Below are 17,475 nucleotides of genomic sequence, written 5' to 3' on the forward strand. Positions count from 1 at the left end.
TCTTTTTTACCAGAATATAGCCATATAAATAAATAGCTTGTTGTAAGCAGGTACCAATGATATTTGACTTATGGTTTTAAACAAGCTGGGCTCACAGCCATGTAGTTCTCTTAACAGCTGAGCTGAGCAGATTCCCTAACATCTTCTCAGTGTGATGGTGCAACCTATTCTAGGAACCTCTTCCTTTGGTCAAAGGTCTTTCCTCAGCATCTGAAGCCTAATGTCTTTGCCCTAACTTCTAATTAGATGCTAAGCACTGAGGCTTGCCTTTGACACCAACTGTAAACTTTTTTTTGTAATGTTAAATACTTATGTTAATGTCTTAAAAGTTATTTTATTCAAAACTGAGGTGGTGTTGGGATATTAAGATCTTTTTCTGCTTGACACCTCGTTCACATCCACTGTCTGGCCCTGCCTTCTATTCCCTACTTATCAGTGTGTTTTCTTTTTTTTTTGTTTTGGTAAAATATATATAAAATAAAATCTGCCATTTTAAGTGTGCAATTCAAGTGGCATTAATTACATACACAGTATTCTGCAACCACTACCACTCAATTTTTGGATAGGCTGAGCTGGTAAGAAACAAAACCTGTAATACCTTCCATGGGCTCCATGTCCTCTTCCTTATGTAATTCAGAGCTTCATTAATAATTGACCAGGAAATGGACAGAAGGAAAGCAGCTTTCCAATTCCGTTTCCACTGAAAAATCTGTCAGTCAGGCAAGCAGCTACTAGCAGAAATTGTTTTAATCCTATTTCTCTTAAGTAGACATCAACTTACCTCTCCTTTTATTTATTTATTTTCGTGAAATATGGAGCATATAAAAAAGAGTAATAAAACGTTTATGTACAGTTTAGAGACCAATTATAAAATGAACACCTGGGCCCACCATCTGGCTTAATAAATAGTACATTGCTGGGACTCTAGAAGCCCCAGGTGGTCCCCCGGTCCCAACCTCTCCCTCCTCCCAGCTTGGGGTAACCACTGCACTGAATTTTGTGTTAATCACTGCCTTGTCTTTCTTTGAATTTTACCTCAATATTTGTGTTCGTAAATTATGTGTTGTTTAGTTTTGCTTGTTATATGGCTTGATGTGATTGGGGTCGTGCTGGATGAACTCTCGTGTGATTTTTCTGCTTTTGATCTAACTGAATGCGTGTAGCAGTATTTATTCATTTTCACTGCTGTGTGGCATTCTGTGGGAAGAATATACCACGATGTATTCATTTTACTGCGCATGTGTATTTGAGTGTTTTCCAGTTTTTGTCTATTATCTTCAGGGCTGCTGTGTACATTCTTGTGTGTGTCTCCTGGGGACATGGATAAGATTTTCTCTAAACTAAACACCCAGAAATGAAATTTCAGGTCATAGAGTAAACTTTTTTCTTCAATGAGATGATTATATGATTTTCTTTTATAACCTGTTCATGTGGTTAATTATTTTAATTGATTTTCTGATATTTGGCCAGTCTTGCATCCCTGGGATAAAATCAAACTTGATCATGATGTATTCTGTTTTTAATACAGTGTTGGATTTAGTTTGCTAATATTTTGCTTAATATTTTTATTTCCGTGGCCTGTAATTTTTCTTTCTCTTTATCCTTGTCTGGGTAAAAGAGTTATGTTAACTTCCTAGAATGTATTAGGGAATTTTTCCTATTTTTCTATCCACTAAAATCAGTACTATTTGACTTGTGCATTCCTTCAACCTTGGTAGAACTTCCCTGTAAACAGGACCTGTGGGCCTGGGCCTTCTTTGTGGGGAGATTTTAAATTGACTTTCTTTCTGTAATGATTACATGACTATTTAGGTTTTTCTGAGTCGGCTTTGGAGAGTTCTGTTTTTGAAGATTTTTTTCTATTTTATCTAAGTTTTCCAAATGTTGGGTGTAAAGTTATTCATATCTTCTTAATATCAGTTTTAAGCTTCACAGCAGCTAAAGCTTTGTCCTCTTCATTGGTAAAGTTTATTTGTGCCTTCTCTCTTTTTCCTTCCAAAGGTCTGTCAATTTTGTTTATCTTTTCAAAGAACCAACTTTTGGCTTTGTTGAGCCCTCTCTGTTGTACGATTCCTTTCCTCTTCCTGTTTCTATCTTTCTTTCTTTCCTTCAACTTAGTTTTTATTCTGTTGTTTTTTTCTTACATTTCACATTGGAATTTTATCTCTTTGGTTTGAACCTTTCATCTTCTTAATGTAAACATTTAAGGCTATGGAACTTTCCCTCCAACTGCTTTAGACTGAATCCAGTGTGGTTTAGTATGAATATTTTTGTTATCATTAGTTCTAAATGTTTTCTGATTTCCACTATAATTTATTCTTTGACTCATTAGTGGATAATGAAGTTTTTTAAAAAAACGTCTTGGTCATTATTGTAAGTTTCTGGGACACCAACTCATTACTCTGATAGCTGTTATGTGAAGGAAAGACTCAAGCATTTAGCCTATCTTTCCTTTATGAATTCTGTTTCAAGTAGACCAAATACTTCATTGAGGAAGGCTTTTCTTTTTAGAATTCTAGCCAGTAAATGTAGATCCCTAATACAATAATGGAACTGTGCAATGATAAAGGATTTTAAAACTATTATATGAAAGCTTAATGGGGAACTTTATAATAGAGGAGTCAGGCTGATACCACCTGAACACTCAGATCATTCTAGCATCACTGAAGATGTGACAGTCAGGAGTGCACCTCATGATGTGAGGCAGTAGAAACACAGCCCTGCCTCGCCAGTAACCCTATCAAAAAAAAAACCATTGAACAAGAATCGAAGTAAGCATCTATAGGAAACTATCAATTTTCTGAAAATACAAAGAATAAAGGAACAATTTAATGTTCAATAATACACAAGGAAGCAATCAGCCAGATCCAGAATGTAGGATAGTCAACAGGACAAATGGCTTGGTTTCTCCTATAAAAGAATGAGATGAGGAAGGGAAAGAAAAAGAGAGCAAATTGGTAGAGAAGAAAATGACAAAAGAGACGTAACAACCAAAAAATTTTTTTTAATATTTCTGTTCTAGCACTTTAGTTATTTTTATCAGAAAGGCCATTTAGGGGATGTAGTTCGTCATACTGCTAGAAACAAAAGTCCAACTTACTTTGTAAAAGTTTGCTTTTCTTTGTACTTTCCTATCTCACCTTAGTCTTTCAAAATGGAAATAATGTGGAAGCCCCATTATAAATTTGTTTAAATTTGCTTAATGCATTAAATGTTTTTCTTAAAAAGTATGTATAAACCTAATTTATACAAGTATTTTTATATTAAAAGAATTTAAGAAATTTGGGGTTTTCTAATTGCAGCTGACTTTTTTAATAAAGTGAATAATATTTTTGTTAAGTGAGAGACCTTTCCCTTACTTAAGTTTTAATTTGTATGTAACAAGTTTTATTAAGGACAAAACAATCATATCATTACCAAAACACTGTCAGTGTGCCACCCAAGATTCCTGTGTCTGCCAACACATAAGCCATTGGAGTTTATCATAACATCGTTTGACCTAAGTCATTTACCCCTTTTATAAGGACAACGTGAAGATTAAAGTTAACATTTGTGAAGTCTGTTGAGCAATTCCTTCTACGTGACTACTCTTCTTATACTTCACCCTAATGTTCTGGGGCAAGAATATACTGATTTCTCTTTTGATATTTTTTCCACATTTCATGTAGAATTCTTTTCCAAAGAATTAAGGGAGGATGGGAATCCCCTTATTTATGTATTGCCTAACTCTACCCACTATAATTGTTTGTTTCCCTATAACTAGGAGACCGTTTTTATTTAATGTTTTGCCTTCTGAGGAGAAAAATTGTAGAATTTCAGAAAAGCCAAGTAAGTAGAAAGTTACGTCCTCCTAAACTTTAGTACTTTGTAGATAGGCATCTTTGATGTTTTGATTTGAAATAAATGGATGCATAGTTTTAAAGACAGCTCTCAGAGGTCAGACCTGAAGACCCCATCAGCACTAAACTCACTTTTCCCAGGTGGTTTCTTCAGCCCTTACATCAGCATTAGAAGAGAAGGAATCCAACTTCATCAAGAATGTCTAGTATTGTTCTTTTAGGGGGAAAAAAAAGGAGGCACTGCTAACTTGTCATTGCTATTACTTAATTCCTGATAACAGATTATGAATGTGTTTAACTCTGCTATTTCCTAAATAAAAACTTTATGCTTATTGTGTTAAACTATACATAGCATAAAATTTACTATTTAACCATTTTTAAGTCTACAGTTGAGAGGCATTGACTACGTTCATGTTGTTGTGCAACCCTCACCACCATCCATCTCCAGCACTTTTTCCCCTTCCCGACTGAAGCTCCGGACCCGTTAAACACTGACTCTCTGGTTCCCTCTCCCCTCAGCCGCTGCCATCCCTTCTACTTTCCACTTCTTTGAATTTGAAGAAGTTTATTTCTAAGGGCAGTAATTTGAAATCAGATTTGTGTAAGGAGATCAGAGGTCAGAGGACAAGTGGAACTGCCTTCTGTGGTGAAAAAGAACTGTGTGATGCTTTAAGGTCATTATTTATAGATAAAGAGTACACCGTCACCAGTGCCACCTACTCACTATGTTCCATGACATTTGTTATAGGCAGAGAATTTTTTGTGGGCCTTTCCAAAAGGACAAATCAACGAGGTGCTGAAATCTTGGCTGATACTTTTAAGGTAGGTAAAGGATAATTTATGCCTGGCACAGAGTAATTACTTAATAAATATTCATAGATCCATTGAATCAATATGTCATGAATAATGCTATTTATATGTCATCAGCTTTACAAAATAATTCCTAACGTGTATGTTTGCTAGAAGTTTTAGAAGCTATCGAATTCAAATTTCTCAATAAATAGGCGTCATTGGGCTACCACAGACAAAGTTATGGACATCTTCGGTTTTCTCCAAGTGTGTAATCATACAACCACCTGGCAAATGTTCCAGGCACAATCAATGACTTAAAAAAAAAATCTGGAGACCCAATTGATTCTGAGATGAAATGTGGATTTTTCAGATTGGAATCAAAGATCCCCTGTACTTGGGTGCCTACTAAGTGCTGGAAGCTGTGCTGGGTATTGCACATACATCCTCTCAAGGTCCCTTTACTCTATTGGTCATTCATAGATTGACTCACCAGACTGCTCAGGAAGGGATATAACCCCCAAGAAGCTCTGTTCCCCATGAAGACATGAGGCTCCGGTTTGCCCAGGATATTGAGACACATCCTTCCAGAGCAGCCCACTCTATAGATCAACCAGCAAAGCTGTTGGCACAGTCACACATCTGGAAGGAGGCTCTGTACTTTTTTCTTAGAAGCAGTCTTCACTTAACTGGCAAGACCAAAACCTGTGGGTCCCAGCTTTTCTTCCAGACATTTAGGGTCCCTGGCAGCCTCCAGAGGAGCAGGCATGTTTCAGACAGGTTTAGATAGGTTTTACAATTATTCTACAATGACAAACCACTTGTTTCTGTTATATACATAGGACTATGCGGTCTCCACTGTCCCTGTGGCTGATGCTTTGCATTTGAAGAGTTTCTGCAGCATGGCTGGGCCTAACCTAATTGCAATTGGATCCAGTGAATCTGCGCAGAAGGCCCTCAAGGTAAATACAAAACTATGCTCTTTCTAAGTGCAACAGGCAATGCCTGCCACATGGTTTTTCTAATTCTGCCTGCTGGGTGGGCAGCAAGCAGGGGTGGCAGGGAGAGAACAGGCTGGTACTTGAGCTTTCTCTGATGTATACTGTTGTGACCAAACATTCGTTAGGAACTGGGACCACCTAAGTGTAGGAAGAACTCTTTTCTGGTGAACCATTCTTACTCACACACCACATTTCCTCGAAAGACCATGATTCACAGTAATAAACACTAAACTCATCACCGTTATTTCCTCGGGGGAAAAGGAAGATGTGCCACCAGTAGAGTTCCTTGTAAGGTTTTGTCTCTTTAGTCGGGTAGTTGTTACACAGGGGTTGTCATATTATTCTTATGCTTTTGTAGGTCTGAGCTATTTCATAATAATCTTTCAGAAAGCTATGATTCATAAGTACCTAAAAACCTTACCTTCTTCAGTTGCATTTGGAATACTTAAATTTTAGGACAGGAACTTTTCTCATTTCACACAGGAGAATAGGGAGCCCAGAAAAATTGTGACTTGCCCAGGTCACATCAAGAGTGGAAGTCATTGATAACGAAAAAGACCTTCCATTGTCACAGTGCTTTCCAGTTCAAAGACACTTTCTTTCTCTGTAGCTAACAACCCTGTGAGAAGATATGGATGCTCCATAAAGACATAGACCATATCAGTTTTGCTCACCATTGAGCTCCTTTGTGCTTGGCCCCTAATGGGCCCTTAATAAATATCTGGTGAATGCATGAATAAATGAATGAGAGAGGTGGTATTATCTCTGTTTTGCAGATGAGAACTAGATCGAGTGATTCACCCCAGGTCACAAGGCTGATGCTAAATGGTAGGCTGGGACCATTGCCCCTTCTTCTCAGGTGGTCCCACACAACAGGATACAGGACTTACTAAAGGACCAAGCTAGAAACTCCTCTTAGGCAAAGAGGAAATATGTGTGCCCCAAGGTGCATAATTTACTTTTTTGCCCTTTCAGGTCTTTACTCTTCTACTTCAGTGCTAGACTTGGCGCAGTTTGTCTGGGAAGCAGTCATTGCCTCCCAGTTGCTGAATTTCCCCTCTGCTTTATCAGCAGCGTCTTCAGCCAGCTCACCTGGTCTTTCTGTCTTCCTTTTCTCAAACTGTATCTTTGATTGTATTTCTAGGACTTTTAACAATTGTTGCAGAACAATCTGCCTCAGAATTTGAACTTGCTGTCTTTTTCTGTTTCATTTAGAGAATCTCTTGTTCTGCCCATTCTGCAAGGCTAGGTCGGCCTTCTGCATGTAAAAAAGATGATGTCTTGAAGGAAAGCATTTGATGAATGGTGTCGCTCAGAGGAGCTAGGAAGATTATTTTTCTCCTTAGGGACTAACTGTGGGTGTCCATCCATGGCAGCTGGGTTGGTCTGCATATGTCTGAAATTGATTACAAGGGAAGGAGAAGGCTGAAGCTGACCTATACTGTGCCTTTGTGTGAATTAACAGAAGGAACCTCTTCTGGATAGACATATCAGAAAAAGTAGCTCCATCTGCCATTCTGGGTAGACTAGGTCCCTAGTTCAAATAGCTTGGCCCCTAGCTCAATAGGTCTCTAAGTCAAATAGGTCCCTAACTCAAAAAGCCTGGAGAAACTAACATAACAAACTAAGAGGTAATATAACGTGGTTAACTAGCCCTACACTATATAAAATAGCCCTAACGGAGTTAGGGCTAGATATCCAGAGAAAGCTTTGTGGAGGAAAATGTGGCTGGATGTGGATCCTAAAGGATTTGGCAGAGTGGGATTCAGTGAGAGAGTGTTCCAGGTAGGGACATGATATAAGCAAATACTGAGCGAAGTACATACATGTGATATGAGCAAACTAGTCCAACTAATGAAGAGTTTTCTTGTGGGCTCTTAGAGATACAGCTGGATGGGGCAGGTGAAGTCTGAAGAGGTAGGGACTTAAAATGAGGGAGAGGATAACTTTATCTCCATAAAGCAGGAGTCTGGGTACCAACAGGACTTTGAGCAGAAGGGTCTGTATTGCTTCAGGGATGTTGGACCATCATTCCTTTTGCAAAAAAAAAAAAAAAATTGAAGAGGGAAGAAAGGAAGATCACTGATGACCTGGAAAAAGAAAGCCTCAAGTCCCTTTGTTGCCTTGATAACTCACTGCCATTTCTCCATTCGTCCTTCCCTTCCCATTGTCAAGTTCTCTAAGATGACATCTTTTAAGGGCATCCTATGAGGACTTTATAGTTCCCCTTCCCGTAGAGTTCATTTGAGTTAGTATTAATAATGATGTTCACTCTATACTTGAAACTTTCTGTGTCAGAAGCTATAAATAATCCTCACTGACTAGAAAGAGATTCTTTGGAGAATGTATTTTCCATCAGCAAATGTGCTTCCTAAACTGTTGGCCTGCAGAGTTGGCAAATGCCCACCTGCCGTGTTCCTAGCTTCAAAAAGGTCTTCTTACCTTGTAGTGAAAGCAGGAGGATAAACTGAACCGAAAAATAATGAGATCTCCGTGAGGGCATGTTCTCAGGTCAAAACTAGGTGGGTCGGTGAAATTCAGATTTGGTGGACTGAACTGCTTATTTATTTGAGAGCAGTTTTGGCTCCTGGATTAAAACAATCAATAAAATTGATAGTGGGGTAAGTCCTACTACTATTTTGGAGATATAAATACTGATATAGATAGGCAGGAAGACAAATGGGTAGAGACAAATACACCATTTGCAAGTAATGAAAGCATATCAATTTTATTGTTTCCATTTTGCAGGTGAATATACTGAGATGTGTTGGTAAGGCATTTTGAATAGGATCTCTTGGTTTCAGAATCAGCTTTCCTCGGCCCTGATTCTCCTCTCCCCAGTTGCCTACCCTAATGCATACTCATTCTTTTTCTATTGGAAAACCTTTCTTAATTATTTTGTCATGGATTTGTTCTAGCTGAGCTTCCTCTTTCTCCTTCCCTCTCTCCACCTGTCCTCCCCTTCCCATTTTTTGTTGGTATCCAGGGTCTGACCTGTCTCAGGGAAGATGTGACTTTGGTCCTAGATATCTATTTTTCCCTTGAAAATCTTGATGTTGCAATCTTGTCTCCATAGAGAAGCCCCTGGCCACTTGGGCATCTCTTTGAAGGGCATAGCATTTAAACGGAGGTGAGTTGTGCCTGCCTGTGCCACACACTGAAGCTCGATTACTTCCCACATCTGTCACTGCTTGCTGAGTACTTGCTTCCTTCAGAGTCTGAAAACTACTTCTTACATATTTATGCAAAGTTGAGAGCTGAACGGTTCCTGGGTAGTCTTAGTCCACTTGAAACTCTTTGTTATGGGTTGCAATCTATTTTTGGCTAACGAAGTGGGTTCCTACGGAGATAGTCATCATACCTGTCTAGGTCGTAGTAGACGTAATAGTGTACATGTTGTGTATTTAAATGAAATCATCCATCTAGGAAGACTTTAGCAAGTCTCTGTTAAACAAAGCCCAGAGCACATTTAAAACAGAGTACATTTAATACACATTAACACAGAGTATATTTAATATAGGGAAGGAAGAAAGGAAGACATATTATTACTGCATTTTACCATTGATATGGCTAAGGTTCTGCAGGTTAGGCTGATTTGAACAATTCCTAAAGATATTAGCATCAAGTCATATCCTAGGAATGCTATTATCTAAGCAAATTTAGCCTTTAGAGCAACCTGCCATTTCTATAGTTTTTCTCCCACACTTTCCATCACGCCCTTCATGCCCCTGGGGAAGTACCACCTTCATCCTGCCCCTCAGGCTATAAAAGAAAATAGTATAAGATGAATTCATTCATACACAGGCAGGAGACCTATTAGTGCTCTTGCGGAAGGAATGCTTGCCTTCTCAAAGAAGATGGGAACTGCACTGGCTCCGCTGGAACTGCTGCTCCCAAACATGATTTGAGCAAAAGAAGCCAATCGCCGAAAAGTACATATTTCATTATTCATTTAAAGTTAAACAAGAGACAAAACTGCTCTGTGCTGTTAGCAGTCAGAATAGTGGTTACTTAAAGGAGAAAGGGAGTCGTGGTCCAGAGGGCCACTTTATGTGTTACACTTCAATTTTGAAAATTTAGGAAAAAATGCTTATATTGTACTGTTGGAAGTGGGCTATGATTAACTCACAGAAACAGTTCTTCAATAGCTGGGTCTAGCTCTCAAACCCATGCGTTACCTTCTACATGATGCCTGTCTTTTCCACAGACTAGCCTGTTTTTTATTTTTTTAACTAAGAAAAAAAAAAAGACTGACACTTTGTACTCCTTAACCAACATCTCCCCATTTCCCATCCCCCTCCAGCTCTTGTACACCTTAAATATATACAATTTTTAACAGTTAATTATACCTCAATAAAGTTGGGGAGGAAAAAAAAGACATAGTACAGAGTAGATTTGTACCACATCTCACCCATTCTTTTTCCAGATGCATTCCAAAGTTGACTTCCTTTCCAGGAACTTGGATTAATTACATGCTGTCTGTCACAGGAGGACAGATTGTAATTCCTGCCCTCCGGAGGGACTTGCAGTAATGATTTTTATAATTCAATCTCCTGAGTAGCATTCAGTCAGGGGGAAAAATAGAAAGGAAGGAAGGATGAAAGGAGGGAAGGAAGGGGAGAAGGAAGCAGAGGAAGTGACACTTAACTAAAATTTTCCTGAAACTAATCAGATGAGGAGGCTGCTGACCTACTGGAGCTCCAGGGGCTGCAGTACTGACAAGTTGGGGGGCTGTGCCATCTGCTGGCCGGGCAGCAAGAGGAGCAGTCTTACCTTCTTAACCCCGTGTAGCAGACCAGTTACTTTCTCTTTTTGGCATCTGCACTTTTGTTTAATGGCCTTTTTTTATTAATAAGGGATAAAGGGGCACATATGTATGGTGACAAATAGAAGCTAGACTATTGGTGATGAACACAATGCAGTCTATATAGAAACTGATATATAATAATGTACACCTGAAATTATACAATGTTATAAGCCTATATGACCTCAATAAAATAATTTTGTTAAAATTCTATTCTTTTGTATCACAATGAATTATTATTTAAGAATACTTTTAATAGAAGTACTAAAAGGATATGGTAAGAAAAGAATTAGGAGATCACCACTCTGTCTTTTGTGTCTTTCTCATGTAAATGGAACTGAAATATAGTAAGTGGAATTCCACTAGACCTATACTTTTAAATTAAAATGCTCATAATGCATCTTAATGGAAGTGTCTTAGGTTTCTTATCTACTTCGTGAAATAACTACATTTGTAAGATTCCTTGAATGAGGACATAGACTGCAGCTCATTTAAATTGCATAGCACACAGTGTGTTTTTCTGTTGAATGACTAACTGTATAATAGAGGTCACTCAGACCGTATTTCCTCTCCTTTTGACTCAGCTTCAGCATTGATTTTATGTCCAAAAATGTCCATGTTATTTTATAGATGGTCATATAAAAATGAAGATGGAAAAACCCTAAATTTGTTCAGATTTTATATATTTTTTTATTGCCTGGAATTTCCTTTAATGGCAACTGGAATAGCAGTAGCAAAAACCAAAAGACAGAATGAGAGCTAACTAGTATCAACAGGGTGATTGAAATAGGAAATAAAGACTGCATTTTTAGTTGTTGTTGTCACAGGGAATTATAGTGTGCAGCCACAAGATTTCCCACTTTGGGATGTATGTGTGAAAAGCATACTGACATACACATTGTCGGTTTAATTTAGTCTTATTATCTGGTCATCTGTTCCAGTTGTATTCACCAGGTCCACAAAACAATGATTTTTTTATTTTTAAATCTCCCATGCCTGAACTCAGAAATTAACACAAAACCAAATAGCCTCTGAGTTTGTAACAACTGTTTATGTTCTTTTTCCTGGCAGCAGTTGCCTTATCTGACAATATTCCCAGAGCTGTATGCCAACAAGACTGAGGTGGCCAAAATAAAATGCTTTGGCATGATAGGGCAATAAATAATCTGAAGATGTGAAACCAAAACAGCCATGATGAATTTCAGCACCAGTCCCAAGGCAGGAAGGAGGCAAAATCAGCCAAGTAGGAGAAAGGGAATAATAACATTTGGGTTTTTTTCTCAAGCTTTCAAAAAAATATCAGAAGGAAAAAAAGGAAAAGTTGTATTTAAAGTGCTGTTCATTCTGTCCATTATATGATGGGACATCAAAAACTATTCAACAGACTCCACAGGATATTGTAGGGAGAATTCAAGCATCTGTTGGGTGGTTGAGCAAATGGCCTTTTAAGGGGCCTTTCAATCCACGACTGCTGCTTACAAAAGAAAGGCTCTAAGAGATCTTAAGTGAGTGGTTCTAATGAGAGGTGTGGTTTGAAATCACCTGAGACACTTTCTGAAAACACGCTGCCCTGGACCTGTCTTAAAAAATTCTGATGTTCTGGGTCTAAGATTGAGCATAGGTGCCCTCATTTTTGAAAAGCTCCATGGGTAGTTGTGATGCACAGACCGAGCTGAGAGCCATTGCCTTCAAGGATTCCTGCAATTTCCGAAAGCACCTGACTTAGAATCCTGAATAATGTGCTCCTGAAGAAGCCAACCACTGTAGAATATAGGTACAAAATAATATATTCCAAGTAGCAGTAAAGGTAGACAGTATCCACATTAAAGTCATGGAAAGTTAGAAACTCCTTACCTTTTTGCTGCCTAGAATTCAACATTGTATAAACTTAAAATATAACACCTAACTGGGTAATAACTTGGATGCCATCATTCAACACATTCGGCATGCTAAAATTCCGTATTAAAATATTCCAAGTTACTAAGAATCGCTAATGTTATTATTTTCTGAGAACAGGAAATTTGCATTTGACTCATATTTCCATGTCCCCACCCCCAACACACGCACAGAGAAAAATCTAACAACAGGACCTCATCTGGATGTGTGAAAATTTGTGCCAAAGAGAAAAAAATGTTAAACTTCACACCATTCTGTTATTAAAGAAGAACTTACTTTTAAAAATTATCATATGTTGGGGCTGGCCCCTTGGCCGAGTGGTTAAGTTCACACGCTCCGCTGCAGGCGGCCCAGTGTTTCGTTGGTTCGAATCCTGGGCGCAGACATGGCACTGCTCATCAGACCACGCTGAGGCAGCGTCCCACATGCCACAACTAGAAGGACCCACAACGAAGAATATACAACTATGTACCGGGGGGCTTTGGGGAGAAAAAGGAAAAAATAAAATCTTTAAAAAAAAAAAAAAATTATCATATCTTGATTCTACTAAAGAAACATAGTTGTCTAGAAGGCCAAAATGGCTATGAGGGCAAAGCAGAGAACTTAGAATCCAAAATCACGGTTGTCATTCCGGCTCTGCCTCCAGCTCTCCCTGTGTGACCCCTGTCTCCTGCACTCAGTCTCGTCCAGAAAAAACAAAGTTGAATCAGCCTCACTAGGAAATGAGAGCTTCGTTCCTTCCCACTGGAAAATTCATGACCAGCATTCAAGGTGAAGGTCTGTGTCTTGGACATGGGGTGTGCAGGCACTTGGCACACAGTAGCAACCATTTAATTATAAAACACCACGATAAGGATAGTTCCCAAGTGGATTTGCTGTAGACTCTTGACCGCTGTGACACCGTCCTTTCAGTGGCTGTAAGTGATGGAAGACTTGTGCTTAGCTGAACATCCTCGTTCCTGTTTGGGAATAGAAAACCACAGATGACTCCAACCTAGTTCCCTTTTTCTTTGAGGAGGCTTCAATTACGTATATAACTTTTAAATTGGATATGTAACAACAATATCATTGTCTAATTCCTACATAAAAATCTGATAGGAAAAAAAGGTAAGGTTTCCAAAACCTTTTATTTCTGTCTCTTCTACAATAAGATATTTAAAAAGACGACTGAAAAGAGATCATAGTTGAGCTTGAAGCTTGGGCTTCTTAAGCACCAAACAGCAATAATATTTATGGAGCAGCAGTTATATGAAAGATACTGTCCCAAGCACAGGGAACACTGAGATGGATGAGAAACAGTCTCTCCCATCAAGGCCCCCTCAGTTTAGCTGGAGAAACAGGACAGGACATTAATAGATAAACACTGTAACAGTGTAACACAAGGTAAATGGCTGATAAACAGTGCAGGGTCCTAGTAGAGGTGATAGGAGTTCTGAGGAGGAGTGACCAGAGGAGGCGGGAGTCAGAGTCTGAGTGGGCCTGAAGGAACAGCATGCAATAGACTGGCACAGAGGAGGAGTCGTCAATACAGACAGGACAACTGGGGGGATATCTATTCTATAATCAAGAGACAATGGCTAGAACAAGGGGTGTGTGCAGGGAAGGAAAGAGAGTTAAGATCCAAGATTTAAGTTGGGGCTGGTCCAAAGGCCAAGGAATAGGGGTTTTCTTATCTGCAGGCTGGGGAGCCACTCAGTTTTTTAACAGAGGTGTAAAAGCTGAAGATTGTATTTCAGAAAGATCTTTCTGGCGTTATGCCTGTAAAGATTTAACAGGAAGAAAAATTAGGAGTAATAAAAGGAGTTAGATGCCATCACACAGTCCAGAAATAAAGGACAGGAGGATCTGGATGAGGAAAGTAGCCATGAAGACAGAAAGGACCTTGCAGAAGGTGAGGTCCACTGAGAGAAGTAACAGAGCATTGTGACTGATGGACGTGAAGGGGCAAGGGCGAAAAAAGGAGCAGATCAACACTTCGACAGGTATATACAGAACTGCTGTTCTCTACCAGGCACTGTACTAGGCCCTAGGCAACAAGGATGAACAAAATGACTTCAGAAATGACTACCAGACGGGTGCCTTTGGTTTAATTTTTGGAAAAGAGTTCAAACTCTCCTCGTCACCATGAACTCAGCTCTCCCCAACAACACAGGAACAAACCATAGAAAACTGGTGAGCAAAAGTACGTTGCTGGATTTCACTGACCTAGACTCACATTTTGGTAACTAAACTATACTCGGCCACATCCAACTGACAGCAGCTCTGGTAGACATCCGATGTTTAAGCTTGTGAGATGCTAATGGGGTTGGCTCTCATTTCAGTTTCCATTGGCAGCAGCCACTGGCTCATCCGAATTTGGAGTGTCTATCCTTCACCCTTTTCTGTTTATTTTTTATTATCTTTATCTACTCACTCCTGAGGCACATCAAAAAAATCACTTTAACATTTGCATGCCCTCCGTCTCCAGCAGTGTCCTATTGTTTCTTGGCTGAATTGAGTTGGCAAAAGACTGCAAAAAAAACCCAGGATGATTTCTGCCTCTTGGGCTGAAATTGTACATCACAGCATGACCTGTGGGACACCTGTTGGCCATGCCATCACCAGTACCCTTGATATGAAGGGATTAGGAAATGTGTCAGTTGAGCTGGAGGGAGGATGGTTGAGTTTTGGGTTACTGTTTCTCCGTGGAAATCACATGTATTAAATGCCTTCGTGTTGATGAGTATCCTATTGCTTGGCTGAAGGTTAATAAAGCATATGGTAAAACATAGACACTAAATCAGAAGTGACATTTTAACCATGAAATATTCTCCAGCCTCTAAGGAGAAGAAAGCACTACCTGATACAACACTGGAATTTGGACCTCCTCAGAAATAGTGACATACAAGAGAAACAAATTAAATTTCTTCTGCAAAAGCATTCCAATAGTATTACCCTGCTCTGAATAATCGCTTACTATTTCTTCTGGTTTCCATCTTTCAAAATGTCATCTGAGTCCAGCAATCTTTGAGAATATTTCTAAATCTGTTTTTCATTTATGGTCACTGGATGCTGCAGTTGTGGCCCAGTGTTACTCAAACACTATCTTGTCTACAGATGGAAAAGGCAGCTTTGGAGATAGATTACAATAGCCATCACCTTTTATCTCTTTCTGAAATGGGACCAGTTCAAAGCTGTGGCCACATATCCAGAGGTGACTCAAGGTACAGAGTTTCAAAAGAAACCAGTTAGAAGCTAACTGAAAGGTGTCGAATCTCTTACATTTTTTGCCCATTTTCTAGTCCTTCATTTCTTTTTTCCATCCACATGCTGTCAAATGATAAGAGCTGAACATAGATTAGCTACTAGTTAGTAGTTGCAACATCAATAGCAGTAATAATACCTTTTAGGTGTGAAGCCCATGTTAATTTAATTTGAAAAGTCTCCAGTGAGTGGTTTTCAAATTTTAGTGTACCCGAGAATCACATTGAGTGCACGTTTGAAACACACAGCACATTCTTGGGTTCACTACGAGAAATTCTGATTCAACAAAATGGGGATGGAGCCCAGGAACAACGGCATGATTCGAATGCAGGTAATCCGTAGACCACACTGGGAGAAACACTGGCTCTGTCTGGAATTCACCAGACTTCAGTTCCTGCATTAGCATCTGAGGGCGTGGGGAGAAAATTCATTCCAAAAGTAAATTGCTGTGTGTCCTTGAACAGAAAATGCCACCTAATAGCACTCAGAATAATATCATATTGAGTAAAATAACTGGCACTTCAGGGAAATAGCTCTCATATGAAAGAAGACCATGCAGAACTCCAGTAGATTATTGAAATATAAATGCTTATGAAGAGCTAACTTTTCTCTAAAATCCCGTATCTTTTTAGGGGGAAGTGCTTACAGAATAAAAGATATTTATCATTGTCTTCCATCTAGTGCCTCTCTGTTGATAATATTTGCATATTAAAATACAATGTATCTGCAGTGAGTGCTTATTGCTCCAATTTTCATTAAGCACATAGGCCCTCAGACTTGCATAGAAAAGTCTGCATTCCTTCCTAGCTCTGAAGTCCTGTGTCTTGAAAACAAACATGATACTAAATTCTTCAGGTAGGAATAGTGGAAGGAGGAGAGAACCCCAGATCTCTACTTGAGTAAAAAGTTTGTCTGGTCCCATCCCTGAGCTTGTGAGGGAGGATTGGAGAAGGGCCTCTGGAGAGCACCCAAGCTGATTAAAGTCAGAGATTCAGTGACCAGTATTGACTGCACAGAAAGATATGGCCCAAGAGCCCATTGGCAGCTCTTCTTTGCTCTTCACTGAAGGTTGAGCTCTGAGTGAGTGTGTCTTATAGGAAATTGTATCAGGAGATTTTAAGAATTACTGAAATGCACTGCTAAAAGATCATTCATTCATTCAACATTCAACAAATGGCATTGAGTGCCTACCGCCTGCCAAGCAGAACTGCAAAGCCCTGCACGAGGAGCCAGTGATGCCACGGGGCCTGTCTGGAAGCTTTAAAATCATCGGTCCTTCCCGGACGGCTTGGATACCTTTACTCAATTGAATTCAGATAGTATGTCAAGCACCTAAAGGGGCAGTGGTCAAAATATGTATAGTGGGGATGTAAAAGAAATACGTCTCAGGGCCACCTGGTGGCATAGTGGTTATGTTCGCGTGCTCCACTTGGGCAGCCCGGGGTTCGCAGGTTCAGATTCTAGGCATGGGCCTGCGTACCGCTCGTCAAGCCATGCTGAGGTGGCATCCCGCGTACAAAAAAATAGAGGAAGATGGGCACAGATGTTAGCTCAGGGACAATTTTCCTCACCTAAGAAAATATATACATATGTTACTCTCTGAATCAGTTAATGACAGTCAGCCAGTTGCCTTCTCCAGCCTCCTTTCCACTCTTTCTTCTTATTAGTTGAACCTTGAGTTTCAAATATAAGCACATTTCCACTTGGAATAAAGTCCACATTTCTCAGCTTCCTTTCTACTAGGTATAACAATAAGACTAAGGTTTGCCCAATGAGATGAAAGTAGGAGTGCTGGGTATGAAATCCAGGACGCCTGGATTTGAAAGGAAGGAGTTATGCCTTTCACCCCTTCCTGAATCTTGCTACTTGAAAAAAGGATGTGATGGTTGGAGCACCAACAGCT

At 39.5% G+C, this 17,475-nt stretch overlaps 1 protein-coding gene across 7 annotated transcripts in view; it reads left to right on the forward strand.

Annotated features, from left to right (window-relative positions):
• DDAH1 (dimethylarginine dimethylaminohydrolase 1) overlaps positions 1–17,475 on the forward strand; it is a 125,132-nt gene that overhangs the window by 89,721 nt on the left and 17,936 nt on the right. For all 7 annotated transcript variants that reach the window (XM_070268754.1, XM_005610458.4, XM_023641741.2 and 4 more), the window contains exons 3-4: positions 4,588–4,661; positions 5,471–5,590. In XM_070268754.1, the coding sequence (XP_070124855.1) occupies positions 4,588–4,661; positions 5,471–5,590 (194 nt within the window). The remainder of the gene's footprint in view (positions 1–4,587; positions 4,662–5,470; positions 5,591–17,475) is intronic.

Source organism: Equus caballus, chromosome 5, assembly GCF_041296265.1.
Source record: "Equus caballus isolate H_3958 breed thoroughbred chromosome 5, TB-T2T, whole genome shotgun sequence".
In the NCBI taxonomy this organism is placed as follows: Eukaryota; Metazoa; Chordata; class Mammalia; order Perissodactyla; family Equidae; genus Equus; species Equus caballus.